The sequence below is a fragment of the Athene cunicularia genome, assembly GCF_003259725.1.
Source record: "Athene cunicularia isolate RWA chromosome 4 unlocalized genomic scaffold, athCun1 chr4_part1, whole genome shotgun sequence".
NCBI lineage: Eukaryota > Metazoa > Chordata > Aves > Strigiformes > Strigidae > Athene > Athene cunicularia.
Genome location: NW_020799098.1, coordinates 40,836,654 through 40,860,803, shown reverse-complemented (window position 1 = coordinate 40,860,803; position 24,150 = coordinate 40,836,654). Strand labels below are relative to the sequence as shown.

The 24,150-nt window shown below is 38.3% G+C and overlaps 2 protein-coding genes across 5 annotated transcripts in view; one reads left to right on the top strand and one right to left on the bottom strand.

The window, feature by feature from the left end:
- The window catches only part of CLCN3 (chloride voltage-gated channel 3), a 58,517-nt gene extending 36,370 nt beyond the window's left edge, over positions 1-22,147 (top strand). For 2 of the 4 annotated variants that reach the window (XM_026846598.1, XM_026846599.1), the window contains exons 6-13: positions 237-443; positions 4,764-4,844; positions 6,057-6,602; positions 10,687-10,873; positions 12,224-12,622; positions 14,162-14,378; positions 17,268-17,343; positions 19,035-22,147. In XM_026846598.1, coding sequence (XP_026702399.1) covers positions 237-443; positions 4,764-4,844; positions 6,057-6,602; positions 10,687-10,873; positions 12,224-12,622; positions 14,162-14,378; positions 17,268-17,343; positions 19,035-19,193 — 1,872 coding nt within the window. In that variant the 3' untranslated portion in view covers positions 19,194-22,147. The remainder of the gene's footprint in view (positions 1-236; positions 444-4,763; positions 4,845-6,056; positions 6,603-10,686; positions 10,874-12,223; positions 12,623-14,161; positions 14,379-17,267; positions 17,344-19,034) is intronic. The other 2 variants (XM_026846600.1, XM_026846601.1) reach the window with 1 other exon arrangement.
- Positions 21,199-24,150, bottom strand: part of LOC113479247 (histone PARylation factor 1) — a 12,843-nt gene continuing 9,891 nt past the window's right edge. The window contains exons 9-10 of the mRNA XM_026847008.1: positions 23,025-23,058; positions 21,199-21,273 (exon numbers count right to left, since the gene is read on the bottom strand). Of these exons, the coding sequence (XP_026702809.1) occupies positions 21,199-21,273; positions 23,025-23,058 (109 nt within the window). The remainder of the gene's footprint in view (positions 21,274-23,024; positions 23,059-24,150) is intronic.

Genomic DNA, 24,150 nt, shown 5'->3' with positions numbered 1-24,150 from the left:
TGTAATTGAAAATGTTGTGTGTTACTGCCCAGTGTTTTAGACTAAATTGCAGATGGAAAGCCTCTGGCAACCAAGTGGACTCAATGTAGCAATGTGAACAGTAGATGTTTTAAAGTGTGATCAAGTTAGTAATTTAAAAAGGCTATTTTTTAAGTTAGGCAGCTAAAATGGTACAATTAATCATTTTCTGGAGAAAGCAGAATAGAGTAACAGATACTATTATTTCTTTCTTCTAGATAAAAACTATTTTGAGTGGCTTCATCATCAGAGGTTACTTGGGGAAGTGGACTTTGATGATAAAAACAATTACTTTAGTCTTGGCTGTCGCATCAGGTTTGAGTTTAGGAAAAGAGGGTCCCTTGGTACATGTTGCCTGCTGCTGTGGGAATATTTTTTCCTACCTCTTTCCAAAGTACAGCACAAATGAAGCTAAAAAAAGAGAGGTAAGTTCTTGTAAAAGAATTTCTGGGATGTATTGAACATCCACGCATTTACACGGATTTATTTGAAAGATGGTACTTGTTCTCTTGAACAGTGTTTGGGCTTGGATTATCGATAGTTATGTGTTGTGTTAAGAGCAACGTATTATCCCTAGCATCCCCAAGGTAAATTATTTCCATGTCAGGGTGAGTTTGCGTTTCTCCTACCTTAGAGACCTTAAACTCTTTCTGTTCTTGGCTCTACATTTTGGTAATGATGGGTGTCTTCAGTTGTGAGGACAGCAGAGGACTTTTGAAGCTGTGAACAAAGTATTCCTGGGAAAGGGTTGCTGACAACAGTGTTTCTTCTCTATTTCAGTTTATTGTTGTTAGTGTGGTAGGTTAGCCTTGGTGCCCACCAAGCTGCTCTCTAACCCCTCCTCAGAAAGACAGCAGGAGAAAATAAGATTAAATTTCATAGGAGAAGTTAAGAACAGGAAGGTGACTTACAGAGGCAAAACAGACTAGACTTGAGGAAGATTACTTTATTGCCAATTAATAACACAGTAAGATAGTGAGAAATAAAAACAAAACTAAAACCACCTTGCCTCCACTCTCCCTTCTTCCCAGGCTCATCTTCACTTCTGACTTCCATCCCTAAGCAGCACAAGTAGATTGGGAATGTGGGCTGCAGTCAGTTTGTAATGCTTTGTCTCTGCTGCTCCTTCCTCCTCAGGGTTCTCCCCTGCTCCCGCAGGGACTCACCCATGGGAGACAGTCCTTCAAAAATTCTGGCACAGTCCCTGTCTACAGGGTACAGTCCTTCAAGAATGAACTGTGCCAGCCTGGATCCCCCATGGGCTGCAGTTCCTGCCAGAAGGCCTGCTCTGGCATGGTCTCTCTGCAGGCTGCAGCTTCCCTCAGGGCACATACACCTGCTCTGGCGTGGGGTCCTCCACAGGCCACAGGGTGGAGATCTGCTCTAGTGTAGAGTCCTTCCTGGGCTGCAGGTGTGTATCTGCTCCATCATTAACCTCCATGGGTGCAGGGCACAGCTGCCTCACCATGGGCTGCACCACGGGCTGCAGGGGGATCTCTGCTCTGGTGCCTGGAGCACCTCCTCCCCTCCTTCACTGGCCTTGGTGTCTGCAGGGCTGTTTCTCTCATGTTTTTCTCCCTCCTCTCTCTCACAGCTGCTGTGCAGTGTTTTTTACCTTTTATTAAGTATCTTATCACAGAGGTGCCACCAGCATCACTGACAGGCTCAGCTTTGGTCAGTGGTGGGTCTGTTTTGGAGCCAGCTGGAGCTGGTTATGTTGGACATGGGGGCAGACTCTGGTGGCATCTCACAGAAGCTACCTATGCAGCCCTCCTGCTACCAAAACCTTGTCATGTAAACCCAATAGAGAAAGCCATGCTAATGAAAGCAATACAGTCGGAGAGAGTAGCAAGTTTTAATATTTTTATTAATGCAATAAAATTTTCATATTGTAAAACAAAAAAGGGTGTTACTCCACTGTGTTTCGGTTCTCAGGCTGAACTTCTGTACGGAGACTGCAGAACATGAGAAATTTCGGTTTACTTCCTATTTCAAAGCTGTGTATTCTTAAATAGCTTAATTTACCTGTGGTTTAGCTGTTTATCTCAGAATAATGTAATAATTCTTTGAGTTTCTCTATGTATTCTTCCACAGGTGTGTAAGGGCTACTACTTGGGGGTCAGTGTTCTTGCAAGGAATTTGTCCAATATTGTTACAATTAGTACGCACTTTAACCATCCTCATATATTGAACATAATTCATCCATGATGCTATTAGGGCCAGCTGCTGCTGCTTCTGTTCTTCTTAATCGCTCCCTTAATCTCAGTTCACCTCAGATTTTTTTGCTTGAAGGCTCCTGTGCGCAGATCTCCAGGACTGATATATAAGCTACATAGTCTGTCATCCATTTATGTCCCTTGAATAATACTTGTGATTGATGGACTTCTCTGCTACACACATCTAGAATAGAATATAATAGACTACTTCAGTTGGAAAGGACCTACAATGATCATCTAGTCTAACTGCCTGACCAATTTGGGGCTGACAAAAAGTTAAAGGATGGTATTAAGGGCATTGTTCAAATGTCTCTTCTACACTGGCAGGCTTGGGGCATTGACCACCTCTCTAGGAAGCCTGTGCCAGTGTTTGACCACTGTCTTGGTAAAGAAATGCTTCCTAATGTGCAGTCTAAGCCTCCCCTGATGCAGCTCTGAACTGTTCCCATGTGTGCTATCACTAGATACCAGGGAGAAGAGCACAGCACCTCCCTCTCCACTTCCTCCTCAGGAAGCTGTAGAGAGCAGTTGAGGGTCACCCTGCAGCCTCCTTCTCTCCAAACTAGACCAGTCCAAAGTCCTCAGCGGCTCCTCACAGGACATGCCTTCCAGACCTTTCACCAGCTTTGTTGCCCTGCTCTGGACGCATTCAAGGATCTTCACACCCTTTCAGACTGTGGGGCCCAGAACCGCACACAGTACTCAAGGTGAGGCCGCACCAAGGCTGAATACAGCGGGATAATCACCTCCTCTGCCCGGCTGGTTATGCCGTGTCTGATGCACCCCAGGATGCGGTTTGCCCTCTGGGCTGCCAGGGCACACTGCTGACTGATAGTGAGCCTGCTGTCAGCCATCCCCCCCAGAGCCCTTCCTGCAGGGCTGCTCTCCAGCCACTTCTCTCCCAGTTTATACTTGTGCCCAGCATTACTCCATCCTAGGTGCATCTGGACTTGTTAAATTTCATCCCATTAATCATTGCCCAGTGTTCCAGTCTATCTAGATCCCTCTGCAAGGCCTCTTGTCCCTGAAGAGAGTCGATAGCACCTCCCAGTTTGGTATCATCAGCAAACTTGCTAATGGTGCATTCAACTCCTGCATCCAGATCACTGATTAATAATACATTGAACAGGACTGGCCCTAGAGTTGAACCCTGAGGAACACCACTGGTGACAAGTTGCCAGTCAGATATAGCCCCATTCACTACAACCCTTTGAGCTGTTCAGCCAATTCTTCACCCAGCGCACTGTGAACCTGCTCATCCCACCACTGGAGAACCTGTCCAGAAGGATGCTGCGAGAGACAGTATCAAAAGCCTTACTAAAATCCAGAAAAACTACACCTCTGCCTTCCCTTCATCCACTAGGCAGGTGACCTTAATCATAGAAGGATATCGAATTAATTAAACAGGACTTCCTTTTTGTGAACCCATATTGACTGTGCCTGATGACTGCATTATTTTTTAAATGTCTTTGTCACCTGCAGTATAATCTTCTCCATAATTTTTCCAAGAATTGAGGTTAGGCTAACAGGTTTGTAGCTCCCTCAGTCTTCCCTCACAGCCTTTTTCTAGATTGGATTAACACTGGCTAGCTTCCAGGCAGCAGAGACCTTCCCAGACTCCTAAGACCTTTGATAGGAGATCGCGAGGGATCCTGCCATAACAACCGATAGCTCCTTCAGTACTCTGGAATGAATCCCATCAGGCTTCATGGACTTGTGAATCTTCAGCTGAAACAGCTGGTTCCTGACAATTTCAATGTCCACAAATGGAAAGTCACTGTTCCCACGCTTGTGGTCCTCTGACTCAAGGGAGTGGACAGCCCAAGGTCTATCAGTATTGTTAAAGGCTGAGACAATAACTTCATTGAATGCCTCTGCTTCTTCTGAATCCTTGTTAGGCAGATGACTATCTTCAACAAGTATTGGTCCAGTGTTTTCTTGAGATCTCCTCTTGCTATTAATATACTTAAAAAAGCTCTTGTTATCTGACACAGCACTGGCTAGTTTCAACTGTAATTGAGCTTTGGCCTTTCGTGTCTTCTTCCTGCATATATGAACCACAGCTCTGTAATCTTCCTGTGAAGCCAGAGCTTACTTCCAGAGTTCATACAATTTCCTCTTGAGTTCCATGAGGAGTTCCCTGTTCAGCCAAGCTGGTCTTCTGCCCTGCTTGCTTGACATATGAAACAGTGGAATTGTCTGCTCCAGCACAGAGAAGGCTTACTGCAATTTCTTGAAAATGAGGTATCAGCAGTTTCATAGTGAAGCATAGAATCTTTCAGGTGCTTTGCTGTGGAGGCTTTGAGCAGCATCCTTGGTTTTGTCATGGCTAGTACCTGGTGGGTGGCTGCTGTGGCCACTCACATCTTGTGAGCATTCTGATACACTTGATGCTTTTCTGTTAGGAAGTGTGTGTGTGCTTGACAGAAACATAGAAGAAACTGATAACTGTAGTGAGATTCTGTTCTTCGTGTTTAAACCATATTACAGACTGCAAAAAAGAAACCCTCGCTGTTGTTGTTTTTCCAGGTGTTGTCAGCTGCCTCAGCAGCAGGAGTATCTGTAGCCTTTGGTGCCCCAATTGGTGGAGTCCTTTTCAGTCTGGAGGAGGTATGTCAAGAGATGGCATTGAAGGATAGCTGTTTTAAAAAAATCTCCTTTAAGCTGTGGAGTCTTTCCTAAGAAGGAAATTATTTTTGGACATATATTTCAAAGTCAAGAGTCCTGTTACCAGCAAACTCCTAAAGATATATTTTCCTGTCTTTGGATGAATGTCAGCTTTGCTTTATTCTCAGTTATATTTTTCTGGAGAAGGGCTGAGTCAGTTAATAATTACAGTTTACATACAGATAGAGATGCAGCAGTTTTTCACTCTAGGAATGTATTCTAAAAAGAAAATAAAATATCAGGTGCTCTTTCATTTTGAAAGAGGCTTTAGAAACCTATTTGATGGTTTTGTGAAGCAAGTTTTTAAACATTTCCTAGAGTTTCAGACACTAAACAAAATTGAATAAGTTAATCATTAAAAAGCCAAATATGCTATAAAACTGACTTCCAAGGCAACCAACTCTCTTCTCCAAGAAATGTTTCATATTAATTTTCATTAGTTGTTTTCAAAATACATAAGAATGTTATTTAGATCATTACCATTTTTAAAGAAAACGAAAGCTAAAAATCTCTGAATGGGAAAAGGGAGGCAAAATAGTTTATTATGTATAGTTTTTCTGTATCATTGGGGGATTTTCAGGAATTCCTTTGTTGCCAAAAGAAATCTAAAAAAGCTCAGAATAAAACTCTTGAAATTCAAATCAGGCTATATGGGACTTAAGTATGAAATTGCATGTTCTGTTTTGAGGAATTTAAAAAAATATTTTAATTATACTTCATGGAGATAACACATGTGCAAGAAACCTTTCAGTGTAGGTTAAATGGTGATGAAACAGTGTTAGTAAATTTGAGAGAACAGCTAATACACAGTCTGGTTCTTCTGAATGCTAGAAAGAGATACTTCTAAACAGAGAAGCTTTTAAACATTAATTACTATGCATTATTTCCTAATAGTCTTAAAACAGCAGTGATTTCAATACTGTTTAGTATCAACTTTAAAAATGATGAAAGTATTAATTGTTGTAGAGCTTTTAAAACATGTAGTATGTGGTGGAGTGCAGTGCTCCAAGTGATAGGAATAATATTGATAATGTACGAGTACTTATTTTTTAGTGTATGTGCCATGTAGGCAGCAGAACTGTAACACATGCATAAAATGGTCTTTCCAGTATTTTTAATTGAATCACTAATAATTCTCATGTATTGCTATTGCAGGTCAGTTACTATTTCCCACTGAAAACTTTATGGAGATCATTTTTTGCTGCTTTAGTAGCTGCGTTTGTTTTAAGGTCCATCAATCCTTTTGGTAATAGCCGCCTAGTTCTTTTTTATGTGGAATATCACACTCCTTGGTACCTTTTTGAACTGCTTCCTTTTATTCTTCTGGGAGTATTTGGTGGGCTCTGGGGAGCGTTTTTCATCCGAGCAAACATCGCATGGTGTCGTCGACGCAAATCTACGAAATTTGGGAAGTATCCTGTCCTGGAGGTTATTATTGTTGCAGCAATAACAGCTGTCATTGCATTTCCTAATCCATATACAAGGCTAAACACCAGTGAGCTTATTAAAGAGCTCTTCACAGACTGTGGGCCATTAGAATCCTCCTCCCTCTGTGACTACAGAAATGATATGAATGCGAGCAAAATAGTAGATGATATTCCTGACCGTCCAGCAGGCACTGGAGTCTATTCAGCTATATGGCAGTTGTGTTTAGCACTCATATTTAAAATAATCATGACAGTCTTCACCTTTGGTATCAAGGTAAGTGTGAATGCAGTGGCTGTATCATCTGCTGTGATTATTTAATTATTGCCTTTCTCATTTTCCATTTCTCAAAGCTAGGAGCTTTGTTTATAGAATTTTTTTTTCATGTGTAGTTCTTTTTTAAAAAAAGGCCTTTTTACTGTTGATTAATAAGCAAGTCTTGTAGAAAACAATAATAAGTTTAATTAAATCCAAACTAAGCCTTTGTTCAGCTGAATAGAAACGTGCTAAATTTAATAATGAACAGTAATTGTGTGGATGGATGACTGTTTGTATGGGCCTGATTCAGCAATAAGGATGATTCTAAAACTTCCAAGAGCTGATTAGTTCAACTGAGTTCAGACATAACCACTCAGGCTCCCTAGTCCTGTTACATGGAATAAGAAAAGACTGCACCTCTTGCACAACTTGTAGGGGTTTTTTTTTAATCCCCTCTAGTCATTTATCACATAAATGTAATTACTGCAGACTGTCAAAGGGAGCTGATGATGATTTCTTCTTGAAATTTCCAGTATTGCATGTCACGACTAGAAGGTGGGCTTCATTCATGTGGCTATGATGGGAATTTCTTCTCCATTACAACGCATCATAATTTCTGTTTTTCCTGGTCATTTCATAAACCTGTTTGGAGCTCTCTTCACCTTCTCTCCAAGCTCTGGCTGTTTTCTGAATGATGTATGCCTTCATTATTTCCTGTCTTGTCAGGCTCCTTTCATAGTTTTTTGTGACTACATCATCAAAAGTGTCTTAAATATATTGTAGAATGGTCACTAAGCAGGATTTATAACTTCTCAGTCGACATTGCTGTTCCATGTAACTGCCTGCATAAGATAACTCTTTACTGTGAAGGTGGTTGAACACTGGAATAAGTTGTCCAGAGCATTTGTGGAGTTTCCATTCTTGGAGATACTCAAAAGCCTGACTGGGTGCAATCTTAGTCAGCCTGCTGTAGTGGACCCTGCTTGAGCAGAGGTTGACAGTCTGGAGTGGTCACATGCAACCTCAACCATTCTGTCATTCTCTAACTGATAGAACAATATTTTGTTGTGTTTCTCATGTTGATGTTTTAGAAGATGTTGCAATCTGTTACTTAAAGTTCTTTTCCATATGTTGGTTGATGGGTAAGATAAATCCACTGTGTATATTTTAAATGCTAGTTTTTCATAGGTCAAAATTTCAGACATTATTCTATAATGTGACCACTCCAATCTGTTGTATTATTTTCTGTTCACTTACTGTATTTCACTTATACCTAGGGCTCTACCCTTATAAGCATTGTAACATTTTTTTATCATTCATGTGTTCATGTGCATCTGGCTCTTTCTTGTGGGGTTGTCACCACAGGATCACACTTAGTGTGTTAGAATTCACTAGATTACAGAATGGTAGAGTTTACACTTCGTTTAGGGTTGGTTCATTTTATCAGAACTTCAGCATCTGCACTTCGGTAGAAATGTTTTTGTGAAGTTGTTAAGAATATATTTATTACTTTTCCAGCAGGCAAGGAGTCATGCTGCTGTTGTTGATGGGACTGTGCTACATATATTTCTCTGAAGCTTTAAAGCATAGGGCTGGTTAGAATCTCAGCTAGTATCTGGAGATCTGAAGGGGATGTCACTTTAATGTTACATTTATTTACATTTTAAGTTTTATTTTTATGAAAGGAGAAAATTTAATTTTTTTTTTAAAACGTAAAAAAATATTACTTTGTCATTTAAGTCATTATTAAGGATCCTTGGGCTCTGTGGGTGTGTTCCTGGAGCTGTAGCCATGTGCAAACACAAGGCTTCCCCACAGGAACTGTTTTCCTGTGAGATAAGCAAAGCACTTAGCTGCTGGCTGTGTGGCATGGTGATTCCTGCTGCTCTTACTGCCATGAACAGGGATTGCCAGGAAGCTGATATGGCAGTGGTTTGGTTTTGTTTCTGTTTTTTTGGTTTTGTTTTTTTCTTTCAGACTTTTGTATGTATACTTCACTGCTTAGTAGACTCATTACAGTGTCTAAATGCTGATGATGAACAGTTGGGGTGGGATTACAGCTTTTCCTCAGAAGCTGACGGGTATGCAACTGCCCTACCAAGAAGTAGAAAGTTGCACCCATATCCTGGTTCCTTGCTTGTTTCAAAGATGGTACATATGCCACAGAACAAATCTTTTCCTCTGTAGTATAACTTGAGTGAGGCTGACATTCGCTGGAGAAGAAAGCTGAGACAAGGTAGAACCAAACTTTTTTTTCCTCGCTCCTTCTCAGTGAAGGTTCATCTCCACTTTGTGACTTGTGATTCAGAGGCTTGTGCAGACAAATGCACCTGTAAAATCAGAGTTAGACTTGTAACCATTATCCACATGCAATGGAAAGAAGAGAGGGAGCTAGATACATAAAAAAGTTATGTTAACAAAGGACCGGAAACAATTTGGATGCAATTTCCACATGGAGACTGAATTTCTGTGGCATACTGCTGTAGCAGACTAGAATCTGAGGCAGTTTTGAAGATGTATTCAATTATTTTACTTTTATATCTTAAATGTCATTTTTTCAGGGTGCTATTGAACTGTTCACCAAGAAAGAATTTCACTCGGGAAAAAAAATGGATTTTAGAAATTAGAAATTAGTTAGAAAGGGCTTAAGATGCATGATTAATTGTGGGAAATAACAGTAGTGGTATAAGTGCATAATTTGAATATTCCACTGAAATGATAGCATTGAATAGTTACCTCTGTCAGCAGTGAAATATTAGGTAGTTCAGGATGGGAGTGAAGGAATACTAAAGTTTTCCCCAAAAACCTGTGCTGGTGGCTTTCAAACACAGTTTTGTTTGTTTGTCCTTGGTTTGTCTATTAGAAATCATCTTTGCAACCATCAATATTGGCAATATAATAATAATAATGATAATAATAATAATAATAATAATAATGATAATAATAATAATAATAATAATAGATTCTGAAATACAGTTCAGCACCAGCTATTGGATTCTATAGTTTGGAATTGTACAATACTTCAATTTCACATCTGTACAGTGGAGGGGGGGGGGGAAGTGTCCTGTTACACCAGGAGTGCATTTTTTAAATGAAGTTGTTTTCACAGGATGGGTTGGGTGCATTTAGACAAACAGTAAAAATTCTATTACTTATTTCTAGTCTGTACCTCAGTCAGAGGTTACTTTTATACTGTCAGCTGCTGTGAGGAGAAGCAGTGGACATTTCCAGGTTCTTAGACACCAGTATATTTTTAGGAAAGAAGATTACCTTCCTAAGGAGGAGAAGAGATACACAACAGCAGTTTCTCAGATGAACCATCACTCCTTATGAATCTGCTGGTAAAAGCAAGACTTGAAATAATATTTTTCTAAGCCATGTTGGTATGACAAGGCTGCGTGGCCTTTTTGGGTTTTAGTCAATAACAGGAAAACAATTTAAATAACTAAAATTACAGTAGGAATTTCTTTTTTTTTTTACAGTAATGCATTATGTACTTTCTGCAATGGGAGTTGTCCTGCCTTTTTGTCTCTTAGTTCATTTAGCATTCTGTATACACTCCTTTGTATAGGAAACTGCACTATAGTAAGCAAAGCCTCTTAAAAATCATCTGTTTAGTTGGCCATCTAATTTATAGAAGTGTTAAGAAGCAGTTTGGGAAGGTGCTCCTATGTGCAAAGCTTGTTTAGTAAGTGAATGTTGACTTAGGGGAACATGAATTAATAAGAGAGATGGGAAATAGTAAGGAAGACTTTTCAGTACTGGTAGCACAGCTCAGATTGGACACATATATAGTAAGAATTGTGGTGTTGGTACTGAGAGTCTAGTCTGTGGTGCTGTGTTGGTGATAGGTTTGCTCTTAAATAGAGTAAAATATAAACAAATGTGTTTGTAAAATGGATTCAGCTAACTAGGTTGATCAGTGGTATCAATAGCATTGTGTTAAGTTTTACTAACCTTGCAAGGTCAAGTTATGTGGTTTTAACCTGACAGTGTGAGCATTTGCATCTCTTTTGGAAGAAAGAAAATAAAAATACTTATAAAATGATGCATCAGGTATGTTCTCATCAGCATAACAGCAGTTCTTCTGGTTTTGTTGCAGGTTCCATCAGGGTTGTTCATACCTAGTATGGCAATCGGAGCAATAGCAGGAAGGATTGTAGGAATTGCAGTGGAGCAGCTGGCTTACTACCATCATGACTGGTTCATTTTCAAGGAATGGTGTGAAGTTGGAGCTGACTGTATTACACCTGGTCTTTATGCCATGGTTGGTGCTGCTGCATGCTTAGGTAAATACCATATAACAAAGTAATTAATTATCTGATTTCCTGTATGTTGCCACATTAAAAGGAGATGTAAATGTGCAGTTTTGGAACACCTTTTCTATGGACTTCTCTCTCTTCAGAATAATACATTCATATCTCTACACAAGACCATCAGATTTTTGTGATCTGAGGAGTCACATGAAATTTAAATTGATGAGCAACAGAAGAATTTAAATAATAGTGTTCGCTTTCTCTTTTTGGTGTCAAGTGGTGTCATTACTGTATCAGACACATCAGTCTTGTATGAAGTAGAGGATTTGCAGAGTCAAGTACTGTTGAAATTATTAAAAGGAGGTGATGTGATCAGCTGCCACATCTACATAAATTGAAAAAAAATGTTCTGGAAATTCATAATCCAAACAAAACTTTCAGAAGTGTATAATGATTTGGGGAGTCCAGCTTGAGGTATTTTAACAAGTCAGATTTATGACTGTTGAAAATCAGCTTCATGGAAAGAGGCTTAAGTTGGGCACCTAAGCTGGGAGAGGTTTTTTGAAGGCCTTGTCTTGTCCTAGCTTACAACTTTGTTGCCTTAGAAATTAAAAGCTATTAGTACGGATTCTGCAGAAAGTAGACCTTTTCCTTAAGGAAAAGTGTATTTGAGCAATTAAATAAACCAGTGGTACAAATCTAGTTTTTGGAGTGGTTGGGTTGTTTTTTTTTTTAATAGTTCAACTTGAATCACTTTTGAATGCATTGAAAGAAAGATTGTTTGAATCATGTTCTTTTATTGAAGGAAGATATGGCATCAGAAATCTGGGCAGAAAAAACATCTTGAATAATAACAAAAAAGAAATGTAATCCATTCTTCTCCTGTTGTCCAAGAAAGATTTTATTTTTTTTTCATCAGCTCAGAATTCTTTTTAGCTTTTATGATTTATGACAGCATTAAATTCCTAATCCTTTGGAAAACTTGGCTGTTGTATTGCTACCTATGACATCCCTTCAGCAGTTCCATTCTTTTTCCACATTCTTATCTTACTGGATTTCCCTGCATTTCACAGTATTTTTAACCTAGGTGTGGAGGAATGCATAGTTTTATTCTTAGTTTACGTGAAATAACTGCACGTATTTTTCAAATCCTTTTCTTCTCTCACTTTCTAGGAAATTTCTTTAAAGCTCACTTTTTTTTTTTCACTTCTAGAAGTTTTGTGTTCACTTTTCCTGTCTGCTTGTTTGTATTGTGCAGAATTATATTTGTCAGATGAGTTTTAATGGCAAAGTTACATTTGTAGTTCTCAACAGGAAGGCAGGAAGTTCTAAATACATTACTATCTGATACTAGAATGTTACTGGCTACCATTTTTCTTGCAGGTGGTGTGACAAGGATGACTGTGTCCCTGGTAGTTATTGTCTTTGAGCTAACAGGAGGGCTGGAATATATTGTGCCCCTAATGGCTGCAGTCATGACCAGTAAGTGGGTAGGAGATGCCTTTGGTAGGGAAGGTATCTATGAGGCACACATCCGACTGAATGGATATCCTTTCTTGGATGCAAAGGAAGAATTTACTCACACAACACTGGCGGCTGATGTTATGAGACCTCGAAGAAGCGATCCACCTTTAGCAGTTCTGACGCAGGATAATATGACAGTTGAAGACATAGAAAACTTGATCAATGAAACCAGCTATAATGGTTTTCCAGTTATTATGTCAAAAGAATCGCAGAGACTAGTGGGATTTGCTCTAAGAAGAGATTTAACTATTGCAATAGGTAATTATCTTCCAGTATTGCATGATTATATATGCCAATTTAAATGATTGTCTAGATTAAACCAGAATTTACTCTGTGTGTTTCTAGACTTATTTCAGTTTCAGATACTTTATGCAGGCTCTCTTTTCCTTTTTTGAAGTCTATGATTATCTTCAATAGAAGGCTCTGAAATGGAGAAAATGTTCATCTCTGTCATAGAAACAAAAGTTGTTATACTGAAGTAAGCCAAAACATCATTTAGTCCAGTATTTTTGTTTTTAGGCTTTTGCTAGTATCTCTTTTCCTCAAGTGATGCTACACTAACATTCTTCTTCAAAATTGTGTTATTCTCGTCTTAGAACAGCAGAATTCTGTGAGAATTAAAATGTATATTGTACTTCTCTCTGACATGGTATTTACTGTTATAACAGCTAAGATCATATCATAGAGAAATAAGCAAAATACTAATTGTTTTAGGTTTCTGTTTTTCAATTTGTTTGTGTAATGGAAAGTTTGGCCCTGGGCAAATGAGCACAGAAGCCCTGTTTGGGCCCTCTTTCTTTGGGTGAGTATTAGAACTTCTGTGATACTTGTGACAGTGCTTCGTGCACTGGCAAGAAAAAAAATCTGTGGATTTTGAGGACAGTATCATAACCAAAGAAAAAAAAAATCCTTGTTATGTAAGAAAATGTTACAGAACTGTAACATTTGGTGCATGAAATCAGTGACGGAAGCTGAACTGTAAACTACTTTTTTTTTTTTTCCCCCCGTAATTCGTAAGATTACACATTGACAAGTATCTCTTTATCAAAGACACTTGAGAAAGAGACACAAAAGTCTCCAAATATTTTTTTTTTTAAAAAAAGTTTTGTGAACAGAGCACTATTTACTTCAGTAAAACTTTAGCCTGTGGTCTTAATAATGTGAATACTGTGGTATCACTATGTAGGATGTATAGGAGTGTCCATAATTTGGAAATCATTACAGACATCATACTGGTTTAAAGTTGCATTTGCTTAAGAGCAAATGGGGGAATAGCAGAACACTCTTCTAATAATACACTTTCACAGGTAAAACTAATTTCAGCTGCTGAGCTTGCACAGTGCAAGAAACATTTTCAGAGTGATCAGAAATGAGTTTGTTTTCAAACCAACAATAATAAAAGCTGTTGGAATCATGACAGGGGAGCTGTCAACTGAGATTGGCTTTCCCCTAGACAGTTTCTTCAGCAGCCATCTATGTACTTTCTGCATGCTATTTTTAAGTCTTTCCACTTCTTTATAATAAATAAAAGTTATTTATTTGAGTGAGAAGGGTAGTAGGTGAAGAATGGCTAAAGCTGTATGGCTCTTGTGATTTCTGCACAAGCACTTCTAAGGGATAAAGCAGTGGCTATGGAAATGCATCAAAATAGCATATATCAGAATATCAGCATCTAGAGACTAACATCAGAGTCTGGTCATGTTGATTGATCTGTCTGTTTGCACTGGATTATTTTACTCCAAGAATGTAAATTTTTCATCCTCTGCTGTTTTCCCCCCTCCCCTCTTTTTCTTAAAGAAAGTGCTAGAAAGAAGCAGGAAGGAATTGTTGGCAGTTCCAGGGTCTGTTTTGCCCAGCATACCCCATCACTTCCAGCTGAAAGCCCTCGACCTTTGAAGCTTAGAAGCATACTTGATATGAGCCCTTTCACCGTGACAGACCACACACCAATGGAAATAGTGGTGGATATTTTCCGGAAGCTGGGTCTGAGGCAGTGCCTTGTAACACACAACGGGTGAGTAAAGTAGCAGCAATGTTCTTCATTTTGTTAGATGCAGTAATTTTCACTTCCAGGATCAAAGTGTTCGAACCAGGATATATTCCAGGATCATGGTATTTGAACACATAAGTTTGGTGCTGCAACTGAAGACCCTAACTGTTTGTTAAGAAGGTGCTGTGATGTGGCACCTCTCTTAAATTCTTACTCCTCCCTTGTATTCCATGTCAACAGGCAGGTGATTTCAGTCATTTTAAGATGTTCCGTTAAAAATGAGCTCTCATTCAGCAAATCTTGCCTGTGTAACTTGCATGTGGAGGAGACACAGCTTGTCTCGCAGAAGTTTAGTCTTGTGTGATGCACAGTCTAAGGCCTGTATTTCCTCTTGGCAATGTGCAGTGTATCAGCTATTAAACATCTACAAATACCTGATTCATAAAATGTAAGGGAGAAAATGATCCAGTCAGTATTTCCTCTTCTGGAGCTTAGTGATGGCGCTTACCATCAAGCTTTTGGTTTTGGAATACTAACAACTAAATAACTACTACTAGTTCTGGAACTTCAATCTGCAGCTTTTGTTTCTTCAAAATATTTCAAGAAAGTAATTTTAAGATGTAGAATGTTTGTAGATGAGACTATGGGGAATTGTCATGTGATTACCTACTAAATAAATCAGTCCTAGGCATGGAAACATAAATGTTGGTTTTAATTGCCTCTTATCTAAACTACTCCATTTTTTTTTTTTTACATGACCTTTTTCTGTGTAGCTATTCCTTTAACATTCTGCTTTCCTTTATCTCTTGCATTAAACACTTGACACACAACATTGCAGCTCCTGCCATGGTATCTTGCTTTCTCTTTAGCATGTCTTTTAAAGGCACCTGGGGAGTGAAACATTGTCTGCTAATCCACATTATTTAGGATCAATGTCCATGGGACAAAACCCAGGAAACCTGAAATACGGGTGGGACTTTCTTTGTTTTGCTGTGGGCAAAAGAACTGCTGCTATAAGTGGCAAATACTTAAATATCACATCGATTTCCAAGTATACCTTTTCGGATGAATTTTAAAACAAATTTAAATGTTCTCCCACACTTTTTTCTTCAGTGCATCTCTATATTGAATGCCGAGTAGATGTTTTCAGAAGTATAAATAACTTTAAAAAAACCTTTCTCTGTTAGGGAAAGGACACAGTGATCTGACTAGAGTAGAAGTCATTGCAGGCATGCAATTATTCATGTTTTGGGGAGGGAGATTTGTATTGATAAAACTTCAGTGAAGAATATTTACTGTGATTATTTTTTTTCTTAGTTTCTGTTCAAACACTGATGTGTTAAAATTGACTTCTCGTGGTTTAACTCCAGCTAGCAACTAAGCACCACACAGCCACTTTCTCCCTCCCCTCCTAGAACTGGGAAAAAAGTACAAAAGTAAATCGGAAAAAAGTAAAACCTGGTGATTGAGATAAGAACAGTTTAATAAATAAAATATAATAACAATAACAATATTATAATAATAGTAATGAAAAGGAATATAATAAAAAAGAGAGTAAGAAATAAAACCCAAGAAAAGACAAGTGATGCACAACACAGTTGCTCACCACCCGCTGATTGATGCCCGAGCTGTGACCCAACCCTTCCGGCCAGCTCCCCCCAGTTCACATACTGGGCATGACATCCTATGGTATGGAACAGCCCTTTGGCTAGTTTGGGTCACCTGTCCTGGCCATGCTCCCTCCCAGCTTCTTGTGCACCTGCTCGCTGGCAGAGCACGGAAAACTGAAAAATCCTTGACTTTCTGTAAGCACAACTCAGCAACAACTAAAACACTGGTGTGTTATCAAAATTATTCTCACACTAAATCCAAAACACAGCACTGTACCAGCTACGAGGGAGAAAATTAACCCCATCCCAGCCAAAACCAGGACATGGCTCTAAAAGGCTTAATCATCCAAAGCTATGTTAAACTGTACTCTAAATTTTTAACTATTTTATTATAAAGTAGCAGCAAGTATGGATGGCTTTAATAATTCACTGTTTTCAGACATTCATGTTTGTTCTCCTACCTCAGTTTATAATCTTGTGATATCCATGAGGACACTGTCCATTACAAGAAGATCAGATAGTAAGTACTAGTACTAGTGATAGTTCGTCATGACATACAGCCCTGTAGATATCAAGGACTGATCTATATTTTGGCAAATTTCCTGCAAATTCAATATACCCACATAAAGACACACATCACCTTTCTAGTTCCAATCCAGATTGGAATAGGAACTGTACAGAAATTGGTGCTGATGAGAGAGATATATAAAGACTGAGCCTCACTCTTGCTAATTTGTACCAGAATATCCATTTTAGGGAGTTGCTTTTGATTTATACTGTCATAAATGAGAAATTTGTCTGAATTTGTCTGTTTCTAGGGTCACCAGATAACTCTGCTCTACAGTACAGTACAAATCTCAGTCGCTATGACTTTACACAATTATTACTTTGTTCATCTACTGTAGCTTGTGAATAATTATCTGTATGTGTGAGGAGAAATAACTATGAAAGGAAATAAAGTGGATTTCAGTTTCAGTGCCTCTAAAACCTGAAGAGATGTGAATCTGGGGAGAAGGGATGAAGTATGCTTCCCTGATGTGTATTTGATATGAGAAACATACTGCTCTGGGGTGGCTGAAGATCCATTTGTGTTGAGCATTTTGGGAGAAAAAGAAAAAAAGCAATTTTGGGGAAAGGGTACTGACTTTTAAATAATTTTTCATTTAATTATCTCATTAGCTTTCCTGCAGCCATTCTTTTTTTTTCTTTTTTTTAATTTTGCTCTAATACTTTTTCATTATGATTAGAACTTTTTTTCATTTGATTTCACACACAGTTATTAGCATAACATGATCTGTTTCAGGATTGTCTTGGGGATCATCACAAAGAAGAACATATTAGAGCATCTCGAGCAACTAAAGCAGCACGTCGAACCCTTGGTGATTAGATATATCAGATCTCATAATTAGACACATTAGAAGTCAGGAAGCATGAAACTTGTGAACTGTTCAGGGCTTTTATGACATCGGCTGAACAATAAATCATCTTCTGCTAAAAATTTATATTAAACCATAAAACAATATATACAAAATGCTTCAGAAATTAAGCTGCTAATGTGGACATACTGTTAGTCACAACATTAAAGGAAAGTAAACAATGGGCTTTCTGATATTTTTGTTCTTGAGATCACATAGATCCATCTAGTTGATCTGCTGATTTCCTCAGATGGGAAAGCACACAGCTAGGAATACTTTTTCCCTGCCTAATGCAGTTAAATTTTCGTATATGCCAATTTCTTTTTCTGATCTTGACAGCTTTAAATAGCTGTTAAATAGCTAAGTAAGTATCACATCTTTGAGAAGCAAAGCCATGCATGTTTTTATGTATTGAAGCATTATGTCTTCCCTGTAATCCCCCTGTAATCAACATGATTTTTTTAGAAGTACTCTTACTTGTAGTGAAGTTCTGTAATTTTATGCAAAGTCCTGTGATTCTGCTGTTACCTACAGCAACTGATGTGCTCCTTTATAAAATGTTCAGTGATAACCGAAGCCACTAAGTGGCATGCTGCTACCATGACTGTTGAATTCTGAATCTAGATGCTGTTTTAACCACGATGTTGTGAACTAACCTTAGATGGATGGTGGACTTTGTCTTAATTTGGACATGGGTTGCTAGTTACATCTCTACTAAACATACCCACCAAGTGTAGCTGCTTATGTGCAAAACATGCTAATTATGTTCTCATTTTATGCTAATATTTCACAAGTATTTCATGCGTCCTTTAATAAGACAAAACGAAATGTACTAACCAGAATAACAAGGGCAGCAGCTCATTCATTCTGCTCTTTGCTTCTCCTGTGATATTATCCTTTTGGACAGTCTCACCCTTTTTGATATTTTGCAGAGTTATAATTTTAAAAGCCATGAAGATCCTGTCATAAGAGCACAGTATCTAAATTGGAAAATGAAATTTTTCTTATATTATTCACACTTTATTTTCTAAAGCTATGAACTCCAAAAACTAGTTAACTATTGTTTATTCTATAACAGTTTCATGGCCAATAATACAGTGTGCTCCTATGAATACATTCAGCCTGAGCCAGTGTGTCAGACTGGAAGGATCCCTATGATTTAAAAATGGAGGGAAGGGGAGTTTGATTTGCTGTTAGAATTTTGGGCCATCAAACAGTACATCACTTCTGATGGCTAGGTTGTAACATGCTTCCCTTATGAAATGGGATCAATATCACTTCTTTTTCATACCTCTTTTTTTTCTTTGTCCCTCTTTGTTACTTTTTTGTTGGCATACGCTAATCAAAATTTCATTTTTGTAGAAACAAAAAGTTAAGTAAAAAATGTCATGGGCTCTACTTGTATTACTTGTATTATTAAAATGGACTACAGCTGTCAGAGACCATGTGATATGGTGTCTCAGCATTGCTGTCTTTTAACAAATGGGTGATTCCTCAATATTTTGTTTTAATAAAATGTTTTTTGTGTAAATAAGAAAATCAGGCTGTTTACTTTCGCTCTATTCCTGTCAACAAAAAGGACTTGGCTACAGATTTGTTCTGCTTTACTGTTTTCCTGCTTGGATTAATGTTGGTCTTCCATTTATCCTTTTCAGGCGCCTCCTTGGCATTATAACAAAAAAAGATATCCTCCGTCATATGGCCCAGACGGCAAACCAAGACCCCGCCTCAATAATGTTCAACTGAAACCCATAGCTGAGGAGAGAGAGGAAACGGAAGAGGAGGTTCATTTGTTGAATAGCACAACACTTTAGGCTGGGGGATACTACTAAAATCAGAGACGAGAGCTGGGTTTTTGCGTAACAGTGCTGCTGGAAATCAGGAGTTGGTCTGGGGGAATATGTGGCAAGGAGGAAGGCTGATGGGAGCGTGGGAAGGGAGAGCCGCTGGCCTGCACTGGATGCGTCCCGAGACGTCAGGTCTGCCATGATAGTGCAGTGGGTGAGCAGTGCAATTCTCCAGCCCCAGCCTGGTACTTCAGCATTGAAGAGATGTGTTATTAGTCCCTGTTTCTGGAGGGATCGTTCTGAATTGAGCCATCTTATGGAGACTGAAAGGTCTTGCTCTTTTTACCATTGAAAACTGTTGTGTTAACTCATGAAACGTATTAATTATTACACGTCACCTTTCTACATTCCAGAAGAGCTTTATTTCTCTCTCTCCTGAGCCGTAACAAAGCCTCTTTAAAATTGGTGTGCCCTTTTGAAGCAGTTGTTTCTCATATTGAGATGTACTGTGAGTTACTGAGGTTCAATCACAAGAAGGGAGGTTTTCCTTGTGCCATTAAATGTGTAAGTTTGTAATCATGAAATGCTTGGGGCAGTACAGATCCACTGCGACAAAAACAGATTGAACAGGTAATGCCTCGCAAGAACCGTGCGAGACTTCTTTCAACCCATGTGCTGGTGTGATACGAGAAAAATTAAAACCAGATGAAACTAGTGTTTCAAAGGAAATACTGGTTTTGCTGCAGAAAATATCAATAATGTGACTTGGTCTTATGCAATTTTTGTATTATTGAAAACACTATGATATATACCAATGTTGTGCAGTATAAGGAAAAATACTGCTATTCTACTAGTTAAGAGCTGGAACAATTCTGTATACGTGTATCTGGTAGAAACTGCATGCTACAACACTGGAGATTCTTTTTTCCCCCCCTGTAAAATTTGAGAATGGTCATTTTTATTTTTTCTTCTCCACAAAAGGTGTTCCACTGCTGACATGGTAGGAAGAAATGTAACTCATAACTTGCACTAAATGTATATTATTTTTCTTGAGGTTTTACCATTCTTTATTTATATTTGTATGGATTAAAAAAATCTATTAAATATGAATTAGTTAATATCTCACATAACTAATTACCTTTTTAATGTGATTTTATAGAATAATTCATAATCCTCTGCAAGTAATGGAGGATTAGCAAATGTTTACAACTAGATGAAGGGTTTAAACAAAATGGTTTCTTTATGATCCAACACGCATATAAGATAATTTTCAAATGTAACTTTCACTGCCATTACCTTGAGATTTCTTTTTTCCTTTACTAGCAGATAACTGGAACAGTAATAATAAAATTTTATTTAAAAAAACTGCAGGGTTTTAAAAATAATAGGAAGAAAGCAACTATCATTAGTAGATTGCTTTTGATTTTTTTTTTCTTTCTTTCTTTTTCCAAGTATATAGAAGCATAAATGATATGTAGCCACAGAAGATGAACAGCAGGGCAGAATCAAATCCAGTACTTGAAACTTTGGCAGGATTTTAAAATTCAGCAGCAACACACGCTAGCAGGTGAAGTGACAGATCCATAACTTCTTTTACTTTTTTCTTTCCACTCACTAAATTAATTTGTTTCATTTTATGAAGCCACCACCACCACAAATACATACAGAGGAAGAAAAGCAACATGCTATAAGCCTAAAGTAGGGAGGAAAAAAGTTAAGAAATCCACCTGACAAAAATCATGCTTTATAATAGGGGGTAAGGTAAACTTTCTTTTAACAGTTAAGCCCACAAGACTGCAAATATTTAACTGGTAAAACTCTAAAATAATAATCCTAGGTATCTCTAAGGCATTCATCACAGTTACCTCAAATGTCTTTCTTCACAAAGTACTCAGTATAATTTTATCTTCAGTACAATGACATACTGGACTGAAATTCTGATACTTTTGGTAAACTCCAAAATAATGCCTGTGCTTAAGTGTGCTGCTGAATTTTTACTGATTTTTCTGAGTATAAAACTGCCATCTACATCTCATAATCTCATTTCTTGGAGCAGCTGGACCCAGTAGAAAGCAAAACGTGCCAGTGGGCACATGATGATTGGCCCCTGTATTAAAAACAGGTTTGGAACTGAAACAGGGAATCAAGCTATGTTAAATTGGGAGTGTGGCAGCAACTGGCTCTGTTCTTCCACATGAAGTCAGTGCTAGTGGTTCAAAACTGTGCAGTTTCATGGTACAAAATTTCAATCGTGTAAGCCTGAAGAAGCTTTACAGAAGAACTTCACAAATAGCAGGATTTGGCCCATTTAGAGGAGGCAGCTCTGGAAGCTGTCTGTGACGGCAATTTGTGTGATATAATTTTTTTCTACAGTGAAAGAATATAAATGCACTACATGTATGAAAATTGCTTTAAATCAGTTTGAAACCTCTGCCATGTCTCATGTTCTCATAAAACGCTGCTGTGTGTACTGTATTAACTTGCACCTCATTCTACAGACTGTATTGTCTGAATTAACAGTTCACATGTGTTTTATATTTTCAGTATGGATCCCGAGTGTTGCATATAAATTGTGCAACTCTGCTCTTACCTGCTAAGCTTTCCCTGTTGACATTTAAAATGTCTTCTGGTAAATATACATTAGAGGTTCTGATGACAAAGTATGTGTGCCTGTGCTGTGCAACAAAAATTTTTTAAAGTAAAACTTCCAGCGCCTTACTCAACTTAATAATTTGGAAAAAAAAAAAAAGTGATGGATGGGAGGGGGAAAAGTGTCAGCATATTTTTTTTTTTTAAAACCATTCAGTTACTGGTTCATGAAGAATGCATTCTTTGTTAATCTGTGATGTTGCCTAGAGCTGTATTTAATATTGATCTTAATGTTTTTATTTATAATAGTGTGGTAGAGCTGCATATCATTACAGTAAAAATTCTTATTACTGTGGTGATTTAATCAAACATTAAAAACTTCTGTATGACCATTTATTGTTCTGTCATGTTTTCTACTTGTTTTCACAAACAATATTTGTGTTGATTTTAAAATTTCTTTTCCGGAGAGAAAACAAAAAGCTAGGAATTTTATAGACGAAACTAGTAAGCAGGTAACAAATAATAAATTGTAGGAGATGCAGGCTTTGTATTGCCTAGTACTTGGCTACAAACCAGTAGCCTGATCAACCCACACAGATCAGTAGGAGGTGGGCTTTTTTCCAAAAAAAATGACATTAAAAAAATTGTTTTAATTATAGAATAGGTGGCTTCCTGATTGAAGAGAGTTAAAAGTGGATGATGATGATTTTACTGGCTGAAAACCAGAATGATGTAGTTTCTACACAGTAAATTTGTAGTACCTCTGGTTTAAAAAAAAAATATTTAGACATCTGGTGATAGAATAGTTCATTCTGTAACTGTTTATAGAATGGTTTGGGTTGGAAGGGACCTTTAAAGATCATTTAGTTCCAACCCCCCTGCCATGGGCAGGGACACCTTCCACTAGCCCAGGTTGCTCAAAGCCCCGTCCAACCTGGCCTTGAACACTGCCAGGGAGGGGGCAGCCACTGCTGCTCTGGGCAACCTGTGCCAGTGCCTCAACACCTTCACAGGAAAGAATTTCTTCCTTGTATCTAGTGTGAATTCACCCTCTTTCAGTTTAAAACCATTACCCCTTGTCCTATCACTACAGGCCCTACTAAAAATTCTGTCCCCACTTTAATGATGTACATTTTCATTGGTGTAACACTTTCCTTCTCAATAAGAGGTTAATAGACAAAACTGGAAATTCCATACTAAGATCTCCATTTTTGCAGATTTAAGTTCATATTTAAATACCAATGCAAAAGGTGAATACTTTTTTGTTACCTTCATTAATATGAAGGTCTCATCTGCTTGGAACCTAAAAGGTAAGGGGGAAATGAGACCAAAATCTTTAAAGCATAAAGTAGTCCATGTATGCTTGTGCTTATATTTGAATAAATGGAATATTTATATACTGAAGGGGATGGGGTTATCAAATTTAAAAAAGTATATGTGGCAGACAATGATTACCTTTGTCATTTAAAACCTCAAGATACACTTTTGCAGCACTTGAACCTATATTGTGAATTATGTGTTAGTTTATTCTGGAAGGGATCAGTGGTGGTACAATCATCTGCCAAAAAGGAGGGAAACTTTGACATTTGAGCATGGTGCCCAGTGGCCTATAATCTTCATTAGTAGTACTATCGTTATTAGTAATGATGGGAAGTGCTATAAGAGAAGACAAGTCACTGTAGGGTGGCACGTCTGTTGAGTAAGAGCAAGTGTTATTTTCCACTTGTTTCTGGACTGTTATTTCAGGCCCTTGCCTGAGAATAAAACTCTAGGTGTAATAACAATAAAACAGAGCAGTGGACCAATGAAAACAATTAATTTGCATCTTGTAGAAAATCACTTTGATTCTATTTTAGAAGTCCAGATTAGTGAATACAGGGCATAATTCCATCTCACTAATAGGTAGCAACTGCAGTGGAATTTCTAATTTATCTTGTAATGGCAGTTATGTTTTTTTAATCCTATTTGTTTCCTGTTAATTGAGCCTCATCCAGCAGATTGAGACCAGCTTTAGTGCTCAGTTACAATGCAAAAAGGAATGCTGCTGTAACTGAGTTTTTTACCTACGCAGTGGGACAGAATTGACGAAATGCTTAATGGCAGCAAAAAAATTACCAAGAGGAAGGAAACGGGGTTTGGTAGGTGTGAGTAAGCAGCTGGTTGTGACTGAGCTGCACCAGACAAGCCCATGATTGAATCATTTCCCCCATGCCTGCAGCTTCTCTGAGGAATGTAAGATAGTAGCCAGCCCGTTCTGGCTTCCTTGGCAGTTGGTAACACGCACCTGCCGAGGCTGAGCTTCAGTCTGGGAAATAGGGAACAGCCCGGCGCCGCCCACACCCTAGTGCAGCTGTCCCGATCCGAAGCAGCAGGCCGCGGCGGGCGGCGGGCCGGG